At 39.3% G+C, this 21,680-nt stretch overlaps 2 protein-coding genes across 9 annotated transcripts; one reads left to right on the top strand and one right to left on the bottom strand.

Moving 5' to 3' along the window:
- The first annotated feature begins 227 nt into the window (after window positions 1-227).
- On the top strand, window positions 228-13,233 carry LOC126625970 (protein NRT1/ PTR FAMILY 2.11-like). Of its 6 annotated transcripts, XM_050295105.1 has the most exons (6): window positions 238-411; window positions 9,908-9,968; window positions 10,041-10,135; window positions 10,268-10,485; window positions 11,156-11,721; window positions 12,192-13,233. In XM_050295105.1, exons 1-6 carry the CDS (start codon window positions 357-359, stop codon window positions 13,063-13,065), a joined length of 1,869 nt encoding a protein of 622 aa, XP_050151062.1. In that variant the 5' UTR covers window positions 238-356; the 3' UTR covers window positions 13,066-13,233. The 6 variants fall into 6 exon arrangements, with proteins under 6 accessions (XP_050151065.1, XP_050151062.1, XP_050151064.1 ...); XM_050295107.1 differs by lacking the exon at window positions 9,908-9,968 and having other exon boundaries at window positions 239-411; window positions 10,052-10,135; XM_050295103.1 differs by having other exon boundaries at window positions 239-411; window positions 9,908-10,135.
- Window positions 7,307-20,377, bottom strand: LOC126625968 (ATPase 11, plasma membrane-type). Of its 3 annotated transcripts, none has more exons than XM_050295098.1 (22): window positions 20,212-20,377; window positions 19,953-20,051; window positions 19,737-19,856; window positions 19,525-19,623; window positions 19,286-19,423; window positions 18,969-19,103; window positions 18,675-18,854; window positions 18,365-18,571; window positions 18,160-18,279; window positions 17,935-18,054; window positions 17,681-17,803; window positions 17,495-17,599; window positions 17,261-17,405; window positions 16,618-16,782; window positions 16,260-16,498; window positions 16,122-16,154; window positions 15,908-15,989; window positions 15,531-15,691; window positions 15,184-15,369; window positions 14,911-15,093; window positions 7,516-7,694; window positions 7,307-7,418 (listed from the first exon to the last, which is right to left on the bottom strand). In XM_050295098.1, exons 2-22 carry the CDS (start codon window positions 20,004-20,006, stop codon window positions 7,322-7,324), a joined length of 2,871 nt encoding a protein of 956 aa, XP_050151055.1. In that variant the 5' UTR covers window positions 20,007-20,051; window positions 20,212-20,377; the 3' UTR covers window positions 7,307-7,321. The 3 variants fall into 3 exon arrangements, with proteins under 3 accessions (XP_050151055.1, XP_050151053.1, XP_050151054.1); XM_050295096.1 differs by lacking the exons at window positions 7,307-7,418; window positions 7,516-7,694 and adding exons at window positions 14,274-14,548; window positions 14,632-14,810; XM_050295097.1 differs by lacking the exons at window positions 7,307-7,418; window positions 7,516-7,694 and adding exons at window positions 14,274-14,548; window positions 14,632-14,810 and having other exon boundaries at window positions 20,123-20,344.
- Between the last annotated feature and the right edge of the window lie 1,303 nt (window positions 20,378-21,680).

The raw sequence follows: 21,680 nt of genomic DNA, 5'->3' as shown, positions 1-21,680 counted from the left end.
CACAAGCCAAGAAAGGACTCCATTTATGAAGAAAATGAAAGCTCGATGCTGATCATCCAATGCACATATACCACAAGTGGGAAATGTCGACTAATAATTCAAGCAAAACGGTCGTGACTGGTAGCTCTGCTATAGAATAGCCAGTGGACTCATAGTCAACCATGACGACTTGTTGGTCCAACAAATCTCAGAAAACATATGAAAATACTACTCAAATCGGGACAACTGGTAAACACAAAGGCACAGTGTCTCAATCATTAATCTAGGTCAAAAGGAGAGTAGTGCTTTGTGAATTGCGTGGTCGAATTTTCTTCTCGGATTATATAGTTCCTTTTGGTTTCCGTTTTTCCTAAAACATGAAAACAATCAGGGAGAAGAAAGAGAGAGATAGCATGGAGAAGAATGAGAGAGGTTCTACGGATGAAGAACCAGTTATATACAGAGGATGGAAAGTAATGCCATTTGTCATAGGTGAGAGCAACATTTTGCATTTTTATTGCTTCATGTTCTTCTCATCAGATTAATATCCTTTTCTCTTATGTTTAATCATGAATTTATCTTAATTTTGGTCGCTTATTTTTGAGCATCTGCATAAAATTTCAGGAAATGAAACGTTTGAGAAGCTGGGAGCCATTGGGACCTTGGCCAACCTCTTGGTCTATCTCACTAGTGTATTCAACATGAAGAGAATTACAGCTGCAACTCTTGTTACCACCTTCAATGGCACCACCAACTTTGCGACCTTGCTCGGAGCTTTTGCTTCCGACACTTATTTCGGTCGTTACAAGACATTGGGATTTTCGTCAATCGCTTCTTTTATGGTACTTACAAAACTAACATTTTCTACTTAGATTCATTTTCATTGTCCAACATATAAAAATTAGGGAAATATGACAATACATTGTATATAAAATAACATTGACTACCTCTTTATTGTCTATTTGGCATCCATCTGGTTCGATTTTTGTAGCAGCGCATCTAGTGCATATATATTTCCTCAAAAATTAAGCTTTGATTCATTTCTCTTTCAAGGTTTCTTACCTCAAGAACACTATTGACTAATTAGCTCCAAATGTATCTTAAGCTTGCACAGAACTTTCATTTCCAACACTTAAATATCTTGATCGTTATAAAAGGCTGACATATTCGGATATTGCTTCCTTTATGGTACTTACAAAACTACTTTGATTCATTTTCAATGTCCAACATAAGAAAATTCCGGAAACATGCGCACAAATATGCAATAAGCTGTTTGTAAACCACATTTTAGTGTCTTTTATTGTCTGTTTAATGTCCATCTGGTTATATATTTGATTGAAAGTTTGTAACTCATTTTGTTTCTGCATATTTCCTCGAAAATTAAGCTTTGATTCATTTTCACTTCCAAAGTTTCTTACCTCAACATGAACCCTGTTGACTCATTAGCTCCAAAACGTATATATCTTAATCCTATGATTAATTTGCTCCTTTATCTAGGGACTGCTGCTGATAGATTTTACTGCTGTATTCAAGAACTTGCATCCTCCTCACTGCAAACCAGAAGAGAAAGGAACATGTAAAGGGCCAACAGCTGGTCAAATGGCATTTTTACTAACTGGTTTTGGGATGCTAATAGTAGGGGCTGCAGGCATCAGGCCATGTAACTTGGCATTTGGGGCAGACCAATTCGACCAGAAAACGGAGTCGGGAAAACGAGGAGTCAACAGCTTCTTCAACTGGTATATGTTCACCTTCACTTTCGCACAGATGATAGCATTGACCCTCATCGTCTACATCCAGTCAAATGTAAGTTGGGCTCTAGGGTTTGGCATTCCAGCCATTTTGATGTTGATAGCATGTGTTCTCTTCTTCATCGGATCAAAATTGTACGTGAAAGTGAAAGCCTCTGGTAGTCCGATGAATAGTGTAGCACAGGTCATGGTGGTTTCCATTGCGAAAAGGCATTTGAAGCTTAAAGAGCCAGAGCGGCCATGGCTCTCCATGTTTGTTTATTTGCCTCCCGATTCTATCAACTCCAACCTTCCTTATACAGATCAATTCAGGTAAATTAGCTATAACGTCATGCACTTTATATGCCTTGGCTGTGAAGGAAAGAAACTTATCCATGCTTAGAATCATAATGGCGTTATTCTAAGTCAATCACACATTGTCATGTGTTTTAACTTTTTCTAGCAATTGGTGATTGCATTAAATTACAAAAGATTAAGCTGATGCACATGTAGGGAACAGATTAAAGAACGGACTCCATGAACATGCACAAAGAATTTCTGCACAGACATACCTTTTTATAAATGTTCTTTAATTGCCTTCTAGGAGTTTCGGTTTTGAACACGTTCTTTGATTTCAAATTAGAAAATCTTTGAATCAAACCGAAGAAGATTCAGTTGGACGGTCCATATATATTCAAATTTACGGATCAAACTGAAGTCTTTGAGTTTGACTCGAAGGAGTTTGAGATGTGAAATCCATGCGGTGGTGTAGGTAAGTTCTTAAAAATGTTGTTGTCACTTCTCAGATGCCTTGACAAAGCAGCAATTCTTACGCCGGAAGACAAAATCAATCCGGATGGTTCAGCTGCTGATCCTTGGAGACTTTGCAGCATGCAACAAGTGGAAGAAGTGAAATGCTTGCTGAGAGTTTTGCCAATATGGGCAGCAGCCCTCATATACCATATTGCCATAGTCCAGCAGCAAACCTATGTTGTCTTCCAAGCCCTTCAATCCAATCGACGCCTTGGAAAAACAAACTTCCAAATCCCAGCTGCATCCTACTCAATCTTCCTGATGCTGGGAATGACCATATGGATACCAATCTACGACCGCCTTCTTGTCCCATTCCTCCAAAGGCTCACGGGAAAAGTAGGCGGCATCACATTGTTGCAAAGAATAGGAATTGGCATTTTTCTCTCTGTGATCACGATGCTAGTATCTGCATTCGTAGAACAACACCGAAGGACTATAGCGCTAACAAAACCAATTCCAGGAATGTCTGGCTTTTGGCTGGTCCCTCAGCTCACACTAGCCGGGCTTGCTGAAGCGTTCGCTGCCATTGGCCAAATCGAGTTCTACTACAAGCAGTTCCCGGAAAACATGAGAAGCATTGCAGGGTCTCTCTTCTTTTGTGGAATGGCAGGTTCTAGTTACTTGAGTAGTGCGTTAATCGCCATAGTTCACCGGACTACTGAGGGGGCTACGACTGGTAACTGGCTGCCGGAAGATCTCAACGAGGGGAGGCTGGATTACTTCTATTATCTTATTGCTGCACTAGGAGTCATTAATTTGGGATACTTTTTAATGTGTTCAAGGTGGTACAAGTACAAAGGTGGTGGGGACAACAATGCCCTTGAAGTTGGAGTAGTGCAGAAATCACATGATCAACATGAGATTTGATGCAGTATTATTGGGTTTACATGCTAAAGCTGAGTGATTGTAACCTAGATGGGGATGTATATTCATGCCAGATCTCTAAACTACATTTGTAAAATAAAACCATGATCAATAATAGAACGTTTACTTACCTGGAATGAGTATAAGAAGAGACGATATTCTAAGCCCCAACTTTCTGACATTTTCTAATACATGCGAGTCTCACTTTGCAATCTTTCATCTAGTATGTGAATAACTAGGAATTAGATTGATTATACTAAGAATTGATATGATACTTGATAATTTTTTCTACTACTCTCAACTTTTTTCCTAAGCTCTTGACGTGTTTCAAGACTCCGATTTGTGTTTTGTTTGTACCATACTTGACCAATCCCGAAACTACTGAGCACCGGTCAACGTTATATTGTCAAGGACCCAAAAGAGTTTCCCTCCAACCAAGAGGCCAATCATAGCGCGACACGTGTCGACATCAGAAGCCAATCATAGTGCAACACGTGTCAACATCAGAAGCAAATCACAACACGACACGTGTCAATGTCAGAATGAAACTAGAAACTCTCTTCTATAAATAGAGATCATTCACTAGTACTCACTAAAGGAGAGCTTGAACCTATGTACTTGTGTAAACCCTTCACAATTAATGAGAACTCCTCTACTCCGTGGACGTAGCCAATCTGGGTGAACCACGTACATCTTGTGTTTGCTTCCTTGTCTCTATCCATTTACATATTTATCCACACTAGTGACCGGAGCAATCTAGCGAAGGTCACAAACTTAACTCTTTTTGTTGTTCCAAAGTTCCCACCTGTTTTATGCATCAACATTTGGTGCCGTCTGTGGGAATCGATACGAAAAGTTATGTCTGTTCTCTTTCATTTTTTTCACCTCCACCGTGAATCTGCAGAAACCCAAGAACCAACAACCCAACACCCACACTTAGAGACACACCCATTCAATCTACAGAGAGGAAGAAACAAAACATGGGTTCTCCTGCAGTGTTTGTGCAGCTCTTGGTCCTCCTACTGAGCTGCTTCACTGTCTTCGATAATGTAATTACCACTTTACCCGCCATTCCTCCACACCACAGTGTTCACTATTCCCACCCAGTAGTCCCTCTCTTCGAGAGCGTTCCCCATCAGCCATCAATTCCTCATTCAACGACTTGCCCTCCTTCGTGCACACCCGATTGGCAAGAATCTTGGCGTTGTTCTAGATACCCACTTGGGCGAACTTCTCATCGCCGCCACCGTCTTTCAAGACCCTGCCGGCGCAATCAAATTGATCGAATTGGGGTCACAGTTTGATCGCTTTGCAACTTCGTCTCGCAACATGGGCACGATCCAATTCTCCAATTCAACCTCTAGCACTCCCGCCCATGTCCCTGCAATCTTCAGCTTCGACGCCATGAGAGACTAAAAGTGAGAAATGATTGATTGTAGTGTGGGGTATCGATGAAGAAGACGGAGGCTACGGGTTGCAGTTACAGCTACCAGTGTCCGCCACAATCATAGTGAAATTTGGTCTTGCAGGAAGCGTGATTGGAGCAGTATCAACTACTGGCTTTGCGTGGAGATATCCAAGGAGTTTACATGAGACCCTGGACAGCTCCATGCTCTTTCTCCCGTCGTACCAAGCATTTTTCGGGTCGAGTTTCTTCAGCAAGAGAATCTGCCCATCCACAAGCAGTGGGAAACCCGACGGCATGGCATGGCAGAAAAGGATTTGCTATCTTTGGTTGTTGTTCATAGTGATGCCTGGCTAGTTTCTGTTGCTTTCTACTTTAGTGCCAGATTTGGGTTCGACAAGGCTGACAGTATTCCATGTAGTTTTGGCCTGTCCAGGCAGCTGTTACGTTTTACAGGAGAACATGCAAGAAATGGAAAAGAGAAAGTAAAAGCAAAAGCAAAAGCATAAAGCAAAAGAAGATAAAAAGAAGTAGACATAATTGCGGTGGTGATAGCATGCAGAAAAAGGAATTATGGGCGTGACCCATTGAGCAGATGGTCGGATTTATTTTTTAATGATGTAATTTATTTTTCTCATCTTTCGGAGACATTTGTATAACCCCATCAGAGGGTAATAATAATAATAAAAAAAAACGGCAAGCCCAAAATAATAGGCTGGAATGTTATGTGGAGAGCCAAGGCCCGTATGCCCAAAAGAATCAGGCCCTATGGCTCCAAAATTATTCGGCAGCCTACCGCTATTATCAACCACTAGGTGATCAAAAGTACGTCCAATACTCCAAAATTATACATGAGCATCACTCATGTCAATCATATATAAACATTCATGACCATCATTCATGAGCATCACTCATGTCAACATGCATGAGCATCACTCATGTCAACATTCATAAGCATCACTCATGTCAATCAACTTCGAAAGCTTCATTTACAGAGCTCCAACTTCGAGAGCTCTAGCTTCAAGAGCTCCAGCTTCAAAAGTTTCATTTACAAAAGCTCCAGCTTCAAAGCTTCACTTTCAAAGCTTCATCTACAAAGCTTCAGTGCATGGTCTACAAAGACCGCCTCCGAACAACCGCCACTTCGGCTCATACATGGATTGAATTTGAAGTCTCCAACCAACAGACTCTATTGACTGAATACTTGGGGGACTACACTATGTACCATATATTGGGCCTCATGAAAAATACTTAGGGGACTTAGCCCATCACTTATGTATTGAAGAGCGAACCTTTATTTTATAAAAGGGACTTCCTCACTTTCATTAGAGAGCACCCATTATTCATGTACTGAGGAGCGAGCTCTTATTTTATAAAAGGGACTCCCTCACCATCATTAAAGAGCATCGCCGCCTACTGAGCAACCATCTCGCCGCGAGCATCAACTCTAGCCCATCATTTATGTATTGAGGAGCGAGCCCTTATTCTATAAAAGGGACTTCATCACCATCATTAGAGAGCATCGCCGCCTGCTGAGCAACCGCCTCGCCGCGAGCATCAACTATAGCCCATCATTTATGTATTGAGGAGCGAGCCCTTATTCTATAAAAGGGACTCCCTCACCTTCAACGCCACAAGTCGAGCCAACCAAGGCAACATAAGCCACAAGCCGAGCAGCCTCGCAACATGTGCTACTTCTAGTTGAGCATCATTTCACATTGAGTACCGCCTCATATCGAGTATCAGTTCTAGACGACATCTAGTTACTTCGGCCCACACATGGACTGAATTTCAAGTCTCCAGCCAAAAGACTATCTTAACTGAAGACTTGGGGGACTACTGTTTGTACCATACTTAAGGCCTCCGTATTTAGATCTCGTATAAATACTCGAGGGACTCAAATGTAATTATGTAATAAATGAAGGGGCAAATATGTAAAAAGGGGAGAAGCCCTTAGTCTATAAAAGGGCATCCTCACCCTCACAATCCTCAAGCTCTGAGATTCAGAGCAAAGCCTCACTCTCACCCTCAGAAGCTCTCTCTCCCTCACAATCCTCTCACAAACAGAGAAATACAATATCAGTGTGGATGTAGCCCAAACTTTGGGGTGAACCACGATACATCTTGTGTTATTTACTTTCTTGCAGATTCACGGTCGGATTTACGTTGTTCCAAGACCCCTCCGATTTTGTGCATCAACATGTTTAATCATATCAAACAAAACAAAACAAAGGGATGACAACTTGTGGGGCTACAGAAACATCGAACGAACAATTTGGATTAATGGAGATAAGTTTATTTCCGTTGACTCTTAATCACAAGAAGGAAGAGGAGTAGAGGGAAGAAAAAAGTATACAGTTGATTGAAGCACTCATTTTACATGCCAAAAACCGAAAAGCAGAGTTGCAAATTTAAAACGACTGTCTACTACGAGGTCACTCACAACATGCTGAGTGCATCTTTACTCTCAGCACACTAGGAAGGAGAGGATTCATCATCTTATATAACAAGTAAATACATTGTATCTTTTTTAAACTGTGTACGATTGCTGAATCGTGTCGATGTCCAGCCTCTTCAATCTCACCATGGATTCTACGTGGCCTTTCAGCGTAATGAGTTCCCTCAACCTACAAGAAGATGGAGTTGCGGTTGGAGATTAGTAAGGAAAATCAAACAACACGAAGAAACCGAACTCTCAAGTTGAAAAGAAAAACTGGTGCTCACCTTGCAATCTCAGCTCTTCTTTTGGCTTCTTCGGCGATCTGATTGGGTTCTGTGAAATGTGCTCGTTCTGTAAACATCTTGGTGCCCGGTGGTTGCAACCCATGCAATGTCCTTTGTGCGTGTGCCCATTGAAGCTCACGTTGTTCCTTTCCAAAGTCATTTTGCCTTGTGAAAGCAACCTAGAACGAACGATTTGGATTAATGGAGAACAAGTGTGTTTCAAGTCAATTACTTGCGCCCCAAGTTACTCAAACTTGTTGTTATCAAAGGATTGTCACAGATGGGTTCATGATCTTGTATGTTCTAATGGAGGGAGTACAGAGCCCTTAAGTCATTTATTTGTTTCCAAATTGCTCTTAATGTAAACATATCCATTAAGTTAACTAGATCCACATGCAAATGGAACTTTTAAAATAGGAAAACAAGTGGAAATCACTTGAATACATGCTGGAGAATGCATTAGGTAATAGATCTACTAATTCAGAAAACAAACAAAGAGATTCGGACAAGATTTCACCTTGTCTGGCAAGGTTGAACTTCTTGCAGCCACTTCTCTTTGAGTTTACAGGGTTTGTATGCTAAAAAGGATAGATGGTAAACAGGTTTACATGAGGGAATCGATACTACAACACTAAGGGAGGTAGCAGAGCTTTTATACTAGACAAAAGATAGCTTTTATGAGGAAACTATTGCTAAAGAGACTGAATCTGAGTTGATTTCAGGCTTGAAGAGTATGAACTAGCTTGAGAGCAGAGTTTGTATGCTTGTTTGTTTGATTGGTTGAGTGTCCTTGTCTATGTTGTCTCTTCTTCTTTTTATAGGCGGCCCGAGGGTCAGGGCATTGCTCTTGCCCGAAATCTCTTGGAGGGTAGTGAATCATCAGCTTTTTACTTGTATTGCCACTAGAAAGTGCTTTTTGGCTGATAGTAGGTTGGTCTCCATCTCTTGTCACTTCCATCATAGACACATGGCTCGTGTTTTGGCTGAGAAGGCTTTAGTTTGCTTCTGGGCTCGATGCTGAGTTTCGGGCAAGTCTTCCTTTAATTTGGCATCCTTAGGCTTTCTTTCATTCAAACCCAATATTCAAATATTAACCCAAACACGTTGCCTTGGTGCAACAACAAACTTATGCAGTCTTCCAAGCCCTACAATCCGACAGGCACTTTGGCAACACCGGCTTTAAAATCCCCGTCTTTCACAATATTCACTATGCTTGCCCTCACAATTTAGATACCAATTTATGACAGACTCAATTCTCAAATTTGGCACTAATCGGACTTTTGGAGGCTTTTACGGTGATCGCCCAATTGGAGTTATACTAAGCAATTCCCAGAAAGCATGAGAAGCATTGGGGGTTCATTTTTGTTTGTAGGGATGGCAATGTCCAATTACCTTATTAGTTTTTTGGTGTCAATAGTTCACCATACCAGTGATTGGCTGCCTGAAGATCTTAACACCGAGATTCGATTACTTTTATTATGCGGTTGCTGTATTGGAGGCCATGAATCTTGTCTATTTCGTAGTGCTTGCTAGGTGGTTTGAGTACAAACGAAGTTGTGAAAGTGCCTCTGAAGTTTGGATGGAGAATATGCAATCTTAGAGACATCTTGTTTGATAGACTAAGATAAAACGTAGCTAGCTATCTACAAAATTGTGGTCCCGATTAGGAAAATTCGTACATAAAACGGGTTTGTAGAATTTTTATGTTACAATTTTACTTTATTCCTCTTATGTGCGGTTATTCTAAGAGGTTGTATGCAAGAATTTCTTATACGCCACACCAACAAAACGATTATAATTGCAACACGTGTTTTCTGATTGATCAGATTTACAAAAGATCAAATAATTAGCTCTCCATCTCCAAGTCCAAAACGCAAGGCAAGGGAGGACTCCATTTATGAAGACAATGAAAGCTCGATGCTGATCATCCAATGCACATATACCACAAGCGGCAATTGTCGACTAATAATTCAAGCAAAACGGTCGAGACAGGTAGCTCGGCTACATGCATAGAATAGCCAGTGAACTCATGGTCAACCATGACGACTTGTTGGTCCAACAAATCTCAGAAAGCATATGAAAATACTACTCAAATCGGGACAACTGAAAAACACAAAGGGACAGTGTCTCAAACAATTAATCTAGGTAAAAAGGAGACTAGTCATGACAGGTAGCTGGGCTACATGTGCTACAACTACTTGATTATTGTAATTCTGGCTCTAATGAAAGTACTTAACGTAGAGACGGACAAACGAAACTAAACCGTATCTGTTAATTTTGTGATAAGTGTTTTGTGAATTACGTGGTCGAATTTTCTTCTCGGATTATATAGTTCCTTTTGGTTTCCTTTTTTCCTAAAACATGAAAGCAATCATGGAGAAGAAAGAGAAAGAGAGCATGGAGAAAAATGGGAGAGCGAGCATGGAGAAGAAAGAGAGAGAGAGCATGGAGAACAATGAGAGAGAGAGCATGGAGAAGAATGAGAGAGAGAGCATGGAGAAAAATGAGAGAGCGAGCATGGAGAAGAATGAGAGAGAGAGCATGGAGAAGAATGAGAGAGGTTCTACGGATGAAGAACCAGTTATATACAGAGGATGGAAAGTAATGCCATTTGTCATAGGTGAGCGCAATATTTTGCATTTTTGTTGCTTCATGTTCTTCTCATCAGATTAATATCCTTTTCTCTTCTGTTTAATCATGAATTTATCTTAATTTTGTTCGCTTATTTTTGAGCATCTGCATAAAATTTCAGGAAATGAAACGTTTGAGAAGCTGGGAACCACTGGGACCTTGGCCAACCTCTTGGTCTATCTCACTAGTGTATTCAACATGAAGAGAAATACAGCTGCGACTCTTGTTACCACCTTCAATGGCACCACCAACTTTGCAACCTTGCTCGGAGCTTTCGCTTCCGACACTTATTTCGGCCGTTACAAGACGTTAGGATTTTCGACAATCGCTTCTTTTATGGTACTCACAAAACTAACATTTTCTACTTAGATTCATTTTCATTGTCCAACATATAAAAATTAGGGAAATATGCACAAATAGACAATAAATCGTATATAAAATAACATTGACTACCTCTTTATTGTCTATTTGGCATCCATCTGGTTCGATTTTTGTAGCGGCCCATCTAGTGCATATATATTTCTTCAAAAATTAAGCTTTGATTCATTTCTCTTTCAAGGTTTCTTACCTCAAGAACCCTTTTGACTAATTAGCTCCAAATGTATCTTAAGCTTGCTCGGAACTTTCCAACACTTAATTATCTTGATCGTTATAAAAGGCTGACATATTCGGATATTGCTTCCTTTATAGTACTTACAAAACTACCATGTGCTACTTTGATTCATTTTCAATGTCCAACATAAGAAAATTCCGGAAACATGCGCACAAATAAGCAATAAGCTATTTGTAAACCACATTTTAGTGTCTTTTTATCGTCTGTTTAACATCCATTCGGTTATATATTTGATTGAAAGATTGTAACTCATTTTGTTTCTGCATATTTCCTCGAAAATTAAGCTTTGATTCATTTTCACTTCCAAAGTTTCTTACCTCATCATGAACCCTGTTGACTCATTAGCTCCAAAATGTATATATCTTAATCCTATGATTAATTTGCTGCTTTATGTAGGGACTGCTGCTGATAGATTTTACAGCAGTGTTCAAGAACTTGCATCCTCCTCACTGCAAACCAGAAGAGAAAGGAACATGTAAAGGGGCAACAGCTGGTCAAATGGCATTTCTACTAACTGGTTTTGGGATGCTAATAGTAGGAGCTGCAGGCATCAGGCCATGTAACCTGGTATTTGGGGCAGACCAATTCAACCAGAAAACGGAGTCGGGAAAACGAGGAGTCAACAGCTTCTTCAACTGGTATATGTTCACCTTCACTTTCGCACAGATGATAGCATTGACCCTCATCGTCTACATCCAGTCAAATGTAAGTTGGAGTCTAGGGTTTGGCATTCCAGCCATTTTGATGTTGATATCATGTGTTCTCTTCTTCATCGGATCAAAATTGTACGTGAAAGTGAAAGCCTCTGGTAGTCCGATGAATAGTGTAGCACAGGTCGTGGTGGTTTCCATTGCGAAAAGGCATTTGAAGCTTAAAGAGCCAGAGCGGCCGTGGCTCTCCATGTTTGTTTATATGCCTCCCGATTCTATCAACTCCAACCTTCCTTATACAAATCAATTCAGGTAAATTAGCTACAACTTCATGCACTTTATATGCCTTGGCTGTGAAAGAAAGAAACTTATCTACACCTAGAATCATTCTGGCGTTATTCTAAATCAATCACGCACTGCCATGTGTTTTAACTTTTTATGGCAATTGGTGATTGGATTAAATTACAAAAGATTAAGCTGATGCACATGTATGGAACATATTAAAGAATGGACGCCATGAACATGCACAAAGAATTACTGCATATGCATACCTTTTTATACATGTTCTTTAATTGCCTTCTAGGAGTTTCGGTTTTGAACACGTTCTTTGATTTCAAATTAGAAACTCTTTGAATCAAACCGAAGAAGATTCAGTTAGACAGTCCATATATATTCAAATTTACGGATCAAACTGAAGTCTTTGAGTTTGACTCGAAGGAGTTTGAGATGTGAAATCCATGCGGTGGTGTAGGTAAGTTCTTAACAATGTTGTCACTTCTCAGATGCCTTGACAAAGCAGCAATTCTTACGCCGGAAGACAAAATCAATCCGGATGGTTCAGCTGCTGATCCTTGGAGACTTTGCAGCATGCAACAAGTGGAAGAAGTGAAATGCTTGCTGAGAGTTTTGCCAATATGGGCAGCAGCCCTCATATACCATATTGCCATAGTCCAGCAGCAAACCTATGTTGTCTTCCAAGCCCTTCAATCCAATCGACGCCTTGGAAAAACAAGCTTCCAAATCCCGGCTGCATCCTACACAATCTTCCTGATGCTGGGCATGACCATATGGATACCAATCTACGACCGCCTTCTTGTCCCGTTCCTCCAAAGGCTCACGGGAAAAGAAGGCGGCATCACATTGTTGCAAAGAATAGGAATTGGCATTTTTCTCTCTGTGATCACGATGCTAGTATCTGCATTCGTAGAACAACACCGAAGGACTATAGCGCTAACAAAACCAATTCCAGGAATGTCTGGCTTTTGGCTGGTCCCTCAGCTCACACTAGCCGGGCTTGCTGAAGCGTTCGCTGCCGTTGGCCAAATCGAATTCTACTACAAGCAGTTCCCGGAAAACATGAGAAGCATTGGAGGGTCTCTCTTCTTTTGTGGAATGGCAGGTTCTAGTTACTTGAGTAGTGCGTTAATCGCCATAGTTCACCGGACTACTGAGGGGGCTGCAACCGGAAACTGGCTGCCGGAAGATCTCAACAAGGGGAGGCTGGATTACTTCTATTATCTTATTGCTGCTCTAGGAGTCATTAATTTGGGATACTTTTTAATGTGTTCAAAGTGGTACAATTACAAAGGTGGTGGGGACAACAATGCCCTTGAAGTTGAAGTGGTGCAGAAATCACATGATCAACATGAGATTTGATGCGGTATTATTTGGGTTTACATGCTAAAGCTGAGTGATTGTAACCTAGATGGGGATGTATATTCATGCCAGATCTCTAAACTACATTTGAAAAAAGGGCACTTTGATCTAGGTCCAAAAAATTTAGCTGTTTTTGAATTCGATCCAATTTTATTTGATTTTCTATTACACCTGTTTTGCCCCTTGAAAATAATTTTTTTTTAATTCTTTATATTTGAATTTTAAAATTTGAATCTTCAAATACCTTTATCTACATGTTTTCTAATTAAAAACACATTATTACAAATCTTATAAGTTTATGAAAAACTAAAAGAAACATTGCCAGAGATAGATAAAAAATAAAATAAAAAGTTTGTGATGTAGGTAGAATCTATGATAGAGGTAAACTATGAACAAAAACCTATTGCATAGATAGATAATACAAAATAATCTGTGATACAGATAGACTATGAACAAAATAATCTGTGATACAAAATAATGCAGGAAGAGAAAGATATTTTGAGGGAGAAACAAGAAAAGAGAAATGAACAGTTTGTGGAAGGAGAAGGAAAAAAAGAAGATTTTAATCCCTAATCCTATAATTAAGGATAAGATTAACATTAATCACAAACTTAAAAAAATAATTACTTAATTGGTCAATTTATGGGTAAATTTGGTAAGAGAATACAAATAAGCTTACGTGGACAATGAATCACTGAACCAAACCCAAAAATTAAACAAAATTGGACTATAACTAATAATGGCTCATAAAATTGGACTCATATTAAATTTCCCCTTTGAAAAATCAAACCATCGTCAATAATAGCATGTTTACTTACCTGGAATGAGTATAAGAAGAGACGATATTCCAAGCCCTAACTTTCTAACATTTTCTAATACATGCAAGTCTCACATTGTAATCTTTCATCTAGTACATGAATAACTAGGAATTAGATTGATTATACTAAGAATTGATATGATAGTCGATAATTTTCTCGACTAATCTCGACTTTTTTCCTATTCCAAGTACGTAAACAAGCTCTTGACGCGTTTCAAGACTCCGATTTGTGTTTGATCATATCAAACAAAACAAAACAAAGGGATGGCAACTTGTGGGGCTACAGAAACATCTAAAAAACGGTTTGGATTAATGGAGAGAAGTTTATTTCCGTCGACTCTTAATCACAAGAAGGAAGAGGGGTAGAGGGAAGAAAAACGTAGACGACAGCTGATTGAAGCACTCATTTTACACGCCGAAAACAGAAAAGCAGAGTAGCAAATTTAAAACGACTGTCTACTACGAGGTCGCTCACAACATGCTGAGTGCGTCTTTACTCTCAGCACACTTGGAGGGAGAGGATTCATCGTCTTATACAGTATATAACAAGTAAATACATTGCATCTGTTTTAAACTGTGTAAGATTGCTGAATCGTGTCGATGTCGAGCCCCTTCAATCTCACCACGGATTCTACGTGGCCTTTCAGCGTAGTGAGTTCCCGCAGCCTACAAGAAGATGGAGTCGCGGTTGGATATTAGTAAAGAAGATCAAACAACGCAAAGAAACTAAACTCAAGATTGCAGCTCACCTTGCAATCTCAGCTCTTCTTTTGGCTTCTTCGGCGATCTGATTGAGTTCTGTGAAATGTGTTCGTTCTGTAAACATCTTGGTGTCCGGTGGTTGCAACCCGTGCAATGTCCTTTGTGCGTGTGCCCATTGAAGCTCTCGTTGTTCCTTTCCAAAGTCCTTTTGCCTTGTGAAAGCAACCTAGAAAACAAAACAAAAAGAACCCCTCAACGAACAGTTAACAAGAAATTCCCTGATCAAGTAAAACCGGGTAAGCAATCCACAGTGTCAACAATCGTACCCTCTGTTCAATCAGAAGATCCCAAGCCTTCCCACTCAGAGCGTAGCGTATCATGAATTTTATGATATCCAGAGGGATATATGTGACTATATTATAAAGCCAGATCACCCCGGCCCAACCCCATCCGATCCCCTCAATGGCAGCAAAACTCCAGTTTGCATAGACCGCGATCAAGGTGGCAATCTACTCAAAATAGAAGGTAAGAAATTCAGTTTCCCTTCACGATCAAATCAAAATGAATATAAAACGAGATGGTTGAGAAAATTGGCTCACCAGCTGAGCTATTATAAAAGCCACCACAAGCAACAATCCAGGACGCTCAATAAACGACCAACTTCGAGACCGTGTAACAAATATGAGAGCCTGGCTAATAATGCTCACTTGTAGATATATAGCAGAGGCAAGCTTCCGAAAGTCATCATTAGCTGTTTTCTCAAGGGTTGACACCCCAAATGTTCTCTGAAACAATCAGTGGCTAGATATTAATTAATCGTTACAAAGAGATGACAAGCAGCCACAGGATAAGCAAATTAGCTCCAAGAACGCATATTTTATGACAGCAAGTGATACATCTGCAACAATCAGAACATTTTATGATCGAACAAGACAGAGAATCTTACTGGGAAGAAGTCTGTTTTGTATGCTGCCCAAAAGAATATCACAGTCATTATTGCCAAGTAACTTCCGAGCACTATTCCAGTTGCAAAAATCTCGGCCAGCTTCCAGCTATCTGGCAGAGGAGACGGTTTAACCCTGTCCTTTGATATTGTCATGATAGTACCTAAAAGGTCATTCTGTTAGTAAATTATGTGGAAAATACACTTACGGCTATAGAAAAGTGCATGCATTTTCAGCAAACATTGACCAAACATCAATAAAAGATGGAGCTAACGAGAGACAAAACAGATGACTCTACTAAAACAAAATTACACAAATGCGTACACACAAAGAGAAAGAGAGAGAGAGAGATTGTGAACGGGGAAAAGAAAGTACAAACCATCATTGAGGATCGCAATAATAAGCACCATGAAAGGTGGAAAGTCAAACTTCCATATGAGAGCCAGCAACATGAAGCCAAGCTGCCATAAAAAAAGAATCAGAAAAGAAACGCACTACTATCGAACGCTCTAAAAGAAATTTATTTCAAAATTTTATGCACAGATGCCACCTACATGAATCAAACGATTCAAACCAAAGAACCATTAACTTACCACGATACGAATTGTGATGGAAACAGCATATATCTGCCAGCCATAAACAAGAATTTGTTACTTATATAGTTCACTGGTAAGGTGGACAATGACGCTTAATCACAGGAATAATATGCCACTGTAGATGCAAAAGCTTACTGTGTAATTTTTCATCCTCTGGAAGATTGCCCGACTGGTCAAAACAGCACTAATGATGACACTAAGGCCAGGTTCAGTAAGCACAATATCAGAAGCACTACGAGCAGCATCTGTTGCATCAGCAACAGCTATACCAATATCAGCTTTTTTAAGGGCAGGAGCATCATTGACTCCATCACCAGTCATTCCACAGATATGTTTCCTAGCTTGCAAGCGTTTCACAATCTCGTATTTGTGCTCTGTACCAATACAAAATTAATCCAGTCAATCTAAATTGGATAATTGAAACCATGGTCTAGCAACCAAGAGTAAAATCTAAAAACTTTTTTTTCTCAAGCATATACTTCGGTAAGCATACCTGGGAAAACCCCAGCAAAGCCGTCAGCTTTTTCTATCAGCTCGTCAATCGGTAGAGCAACAATTGACTCATCCTTGTCCTGTCCTAGCAAAGCAGATGAAGGGTACATATTGGTTCCCATCCCCAAGCGACGTCCAGTTTCCTTTCCAATTGCCAGTTGATCCCCTGACAAAATACAACGTTGAGCAAGACGGCAACAAAAACAAAGAACTAAATATCATCACTTTTTGTACTGAACTCGGAGGTCGGGTGGCAGGAAACACAACTAATTATGTGCTTGCAGTATTATAGACTCCGATTAATAACAATAATATGAAAAAATAACACAACAAACTTCTACCCATTTCTTTCAACACCAAGTTACATGACATTTATTTATTAAAGGTCAAACACATCCCTCTTTAAAACATACAAAGTTACAAACACATTAACATATTAATACGCTAGCTTCACCAGTAATCACCCCAAGGATGGTCCAACATTACACAGAACATAAAAATATATCAACAAAAGTATGTAAACTGAAAACACCCACTTGGATTACTCGTGATTTGTCATAGATTCAGCAAAGAATTATTAATGCTTCTTTAGATATCCAACAAGCAGAAACAATACTAATTTAACCTACTATAAAGAAACATACCGGTAATCATCTTCACATTCACTCCAAGATTTAATGCCCTCCTTATTGTCTCTGCACTGTCATGCCTAGGTGGGTCAAAGAGTGGCATTACACCAACAAATTGCCACGGGGCTCCAGCACTCTCTTTCCTTCCTTCTGGAACTTCCTGCATTAAAACAAATGAAATGACTTTAAATAAAGAATAAACTTCTAAACTACTGCAGGAGCCCAGAATAAAATTAGAGATTTAGTTACCTGGTATGCTACAGCAAGAGATCGTAAACCTCGCTCAGCAAACTTATCAATAACAGCATGAACTCTGCGCTCAATGTCTGACTTATTGTGTGCAAGATTTAAAATCTAAAAACAATGCAGCTAGGAATTAGTCTTTAATATTGAAAACAGATGGGGGACAATGACATAAAGTGGAAGGCAATTTACCTGCTCTGGTGCACCTTTGCTAACCCTATGCATTTTACCATCACGGTCAAGATAAGTTAATGCAGTTCGTTTATCAGTAGGATTGAAAGGAAGGAAGTGTATTTCTTGAATGCCAGCACGTGCCTTTCACAAAAATCAAAAGAAATGGGATCTTTTAAAAAGATAATAACACATGTATAACAAATATATTTCAAAAACTACTCAAAATTCACAGCTATGTTTGGAGGCACAATCCAATATAAAGATGTAATCACCTCCTTTGGATCAGCAAGCATCCCAACTATAGCAGTATCTATTGCATCTTGATTCTCCAGTCTGGAGGCTCGAGCTGCCATCAACACAACAGTATCCGGATCCACTTCTTTTGCAAAAACCTACAAGTTTAAAAGTCAATCACGCATGTAAACAAGGATTTTTTTTCCATAAAGAAAAGAAGAAAAAAATTCTATAACAAAGAAGCAACATATCTCCTAAACAACCTCAATAAGATTTTTGTCAACAGTAAGCTTATTCAATGTCAGAGTTCCGGTCTTGTCACTGCAAAGGACATCCATGCCCGCCATCTCTTCAATTGCTGTCATTCTCTTTGTAATAGCTCCCTGCATTCATTATTAACACAATTAATCATGTTTCAAAACACCTTATACCACATAGTGCTGTAGCATTACAAGGAATCAAACCAACCTGCTGTGCTAATCTATGAGACCCAATAGCCATTGTCACAGACAGAACTGTGGGCATTGCAATTGGAATTCCACCAATGAGAAGCACAAGAAGGTTATCAATTCCAGGACGATATTGTCGGTCTTGTATCGGGTACATGACTATTATCTCTATTACCATCCCCACAGCAATCGAACATATGCAGAAATTCCCAATTGCAGTCAAGACCTAAAAAATGAAATGAAATCAGTATCAATAAAGTCACAGCCCACAAAGCCCAAACTAAAAAAAACCAAAAAAAAACAAAAAAACAAAAAAAAAGTTTCCCTGCCTTTTGGAAGTGGCCCACTTGATTCGTACTATCAACAAGGTGAGCAGCTTTCCCAAAGAAGGTATGGACACCGGTGGCAATGACCACTGCATCAATCTCTCCTTGTTTGCAAGTAGAACCAGAATACACACCATCCCCAGGGCTTTTCGTCACGGGAAGGGATTCACCTGTAAGTGCAGACTGCAAGTGCAAAATGGAAACTTCAGAAACAGCCAAAAATTTCCCAAGACTCGCCATTGAGTACTATTGTCAGCTTCAACATGATAAACAAGACAATTATAACTGCAGATCAACCTGGTCAATTTTCAAAGGATCCCCTTCAAGTAGACGAGCATCAGCTGGAACAATATCGCCGAGCTTAATACTGATTATATCACCGGGTACAAGAACAGCAGCATCTTGCTCATTCCACCTTCCATCTCGAAGGACCTTTCAAACATTACTTCTTGTCAGCAACGACACAAGCAAAGAAATTCAAAAATTTGAAAAATACCACAGGTCCACGACATAAAACTACTACTTGTGCGCACAAAATCACATACGATTTGACTTATTCGACTCCTACCACCACCCTATAAAAAACTAAAGACAACAAGTTTCCAATCTGATACCTTAGCTTTTGGAGCCAAACGAGCCATGAGTGCTGCTGCAGCATTACCGGCATTGTTTTCCTCAATAAAACTGATGGTTGAATTGATGACAAGCAGAGTAATAATACCCACAAAATCTTGCCAATCCGGTGGCTTACCCTGCATACAGATAACCATGGTACAAATCAACAAAATGATAAAAACACAAAAGCACAAGCAGCCTCAAAGAAATAACAGCAACCAAAAGAGCAAGCGCTTACCCCTCCATTTGCAAGAGCAATGGCCATTATAGCAGCAGCCTCCATAACCCATGAGAGAGGATTCCACATAAACCCCAAAAACTTCAAAAATTTGCTCTCCTGAAAGTTTGAAACAAATCCAGAACATGGAATTGTGTGAGCACAAAAGGGTAAGCTTCCAAATACACAAAAAAAAAAAAAGGAAAAAAAGGCTGCAAGCATGAAAATTTAACCTGCTTTTCTTCAAGCTTGTTGTGCCCAAAAATGGTGAGTCTTTCCTCAGCAGCCTCACTGCTGAGACCCTCTTTGCTACATCTCAGATTCTCAAACACCTCTTCGATGGGTATATTTTCCTGCACTCACAAAGAAAGTAAAAACCCAGTAAACAAAACCAAAAACCCAGAAGAATAAACCAATAAAAGGCTTCAAATCTCTTTAGATCTACTTACCAAATCCACAGTTTCCTTCAACACAGCATCCAATACTTCAGGCTTCTCCCCCATCTTTCCCTTCCTCTCCAAAACTGCCTCACTTTTTACCTTATATATCTGCAAAAACACTCGGAGAGATCAGACAACGTTGAAAACCCACAAGAAAAAAGCAACCGTTTTCCTCTTGCCTCAGAAAAAATATGAACTTTATTGGCCTCCAAAGAGAGAAATGAATCTTGAAAGGTGGAAAAAGAAGTTCAGAAAAATTAAGCAATACCCAGTTGCAAGAACTTGGTGTGGATTAGAATTATGGTAGGGAAACCGCAAATGACAAGGACCCTCCCTCTGGCCACCAAACACGCAAGCAGGGACTAAGAACATGAACCGCTAAAATAGAGAGTATAAAGAGTGGCTTTCAGTAACAGTCATAGCATTTCTACTTTCTCTCTTTATTACGTTAAAAACTTATAAAGCCTTGAAAATCCTTTTCTTTTACCTAAAACCTACACTCTCTTAAACCCAAAAAAAAAAAAAACAATTAAAATTAAAAGACTCTCTCAAACGCAAGAGATTGTTCGGTGTACCATTCCGAGTACATACATCATGCGTTATTATATAAATAGAGAAATATTTGAAATAAAAATTTCTTTTTATTTCTATAGTAACATATGACGTATCGTCTGTATTCTAGACACATTAAAAAATCTTTCATCAAACACGACATATGACCATACAGTCTAGCGCCACACAATTTTTGTTTAAATAAAAATTCATATAAAGAAATAGAGTCTGCTAACTGTCATCATCATCAAAGAATCTTGTTGAGAATTTCAACCCACATCATGCTTTTCAACTTTAAATGCTAAAAATCTTGTTTATTTTCGTTAAAAAAGACATTGTAACTTTAAATAATGGTGAGAAATATTTTATTTCTATCTTCATAAAATAAAAATTTATAGATGAGCTACCAACCAAAGTCCAAAGCCATTGAATAATTTGAATAATGAATTCCAAATGCATTGGTGCACAAAGATGGGAGGTCTACCATGTTATTTTTTAATTTTCTTGTTTTTAATTTTTTACTCTTAGAGTTTTATCTCATAAAAGAATCAAAAGACTCTAACGCGTTTAAAAGTCATTTAGTACTATGGTCTAATAGTATTCTTCTTCACTTATAAGTGAGAGGTTTTAGGTTCGATTCTCGCCAAAGTCAAATTTGAACCACTTTATTACTAGCCTATTGTGAGGCTAAACTCACCCCCTCCTCTTTAGTGTAGGTGTCACAACCCGGCCCGGGCCCCCACCACATCTCAGGCTCAACTCCACCGTAGCACGATATTGTCCGCTTTGGGCCCCGACCACACCTTCACGGTTTTGTTTCTGGCAAGGAAGAAAATATCGGTAATATCGGAAATATCGGTAGTCCGAAAACACGGAAATATCGACGGAAATATCGGTAAAATATCGATATCGATAAAAATTACATGGAAACCACGGAAATTGTAAGAAAAACTTGGAAATTTTTATTGAAACTTTGTAGGATGTTTATTTAGTCAATTATCTATTAGTTTATCACAAAAAATTGGAAGGAAATGCATTGCATGATGGATTTAACATTATCAAGTTGATTATATAGCGATCTGACAAATATTGTGAGTGTAGAAAATATGTAGTAATTAATGAAAGAAGTCTAAACACACCATAATCATTTATATATAATGAATTAGTACAATATTTTACACTTTA

The sequence above is a fragment of the Malus sylvestris genome, chromosome 6, assembly GCF_916048215.2.
Source record: "Malus sylvestris chromosome 6, drMalSylv7.2, whole genome shotgun sequence".
Taxonomy (NCBI): Eukaryota; Viridiplantae; Streptophyta; class Magnoliopsida; order Rosales; family Rosaceae; genus Malus; species Malus sylvestris.
Note: the sequence above shows the minus strand (reverse complement) of the source record. Positions and strands in the feature narration are given on the sequence as shown.

Excerpts from the sequence above, each read along its gene's own strand:
- LOC126625970 (XM_050295103.1), top strand. The coding sequence starts at position 357 with ATGAAAACAATCAGGGAGAAGAAAGAGAGAGATAGCATGGAGAAGAAT. Across the intron at positions 10,486-11,155 it reads CGACAATCGCTTCTTTTATG|GGACTGCTGCTGATAGATTT; the intron begins GTACTCACAAAA and ends TGCTTTATGTAG. Across the intron at positions 11,722-12,191 it reads CCTTATACAAATCAATTCAG|ATGCCTTGACAAAGCAGCAA; the intron begins GTAAATTAGCTA and ends GTCACTTCTCAG.
- LOC126625968 (XM_050295098.1), bottom strand. The coding sequence starts at position 20,006 with ATGGGGGAGAAGCCTGAAGTATTGGATGCTGTGTTGAAGGAAACTGTG. Across the intron at positions 19,104-19,285 it reads GTTTGGCTCCAAAAGCTAAG|GTCCTTCGAGATGGAAGGTG; the intron begins GTATCAGATTGG and ends AATGTTTGAAAG. Across the intron at positions 16,155-16,259 it reads AGAGGATGAAAAATTACACA|ATATATGCTGTTTCCATCAC; the intron begins GTAAGCTTTTGC and ends TATGGCTGGCAG.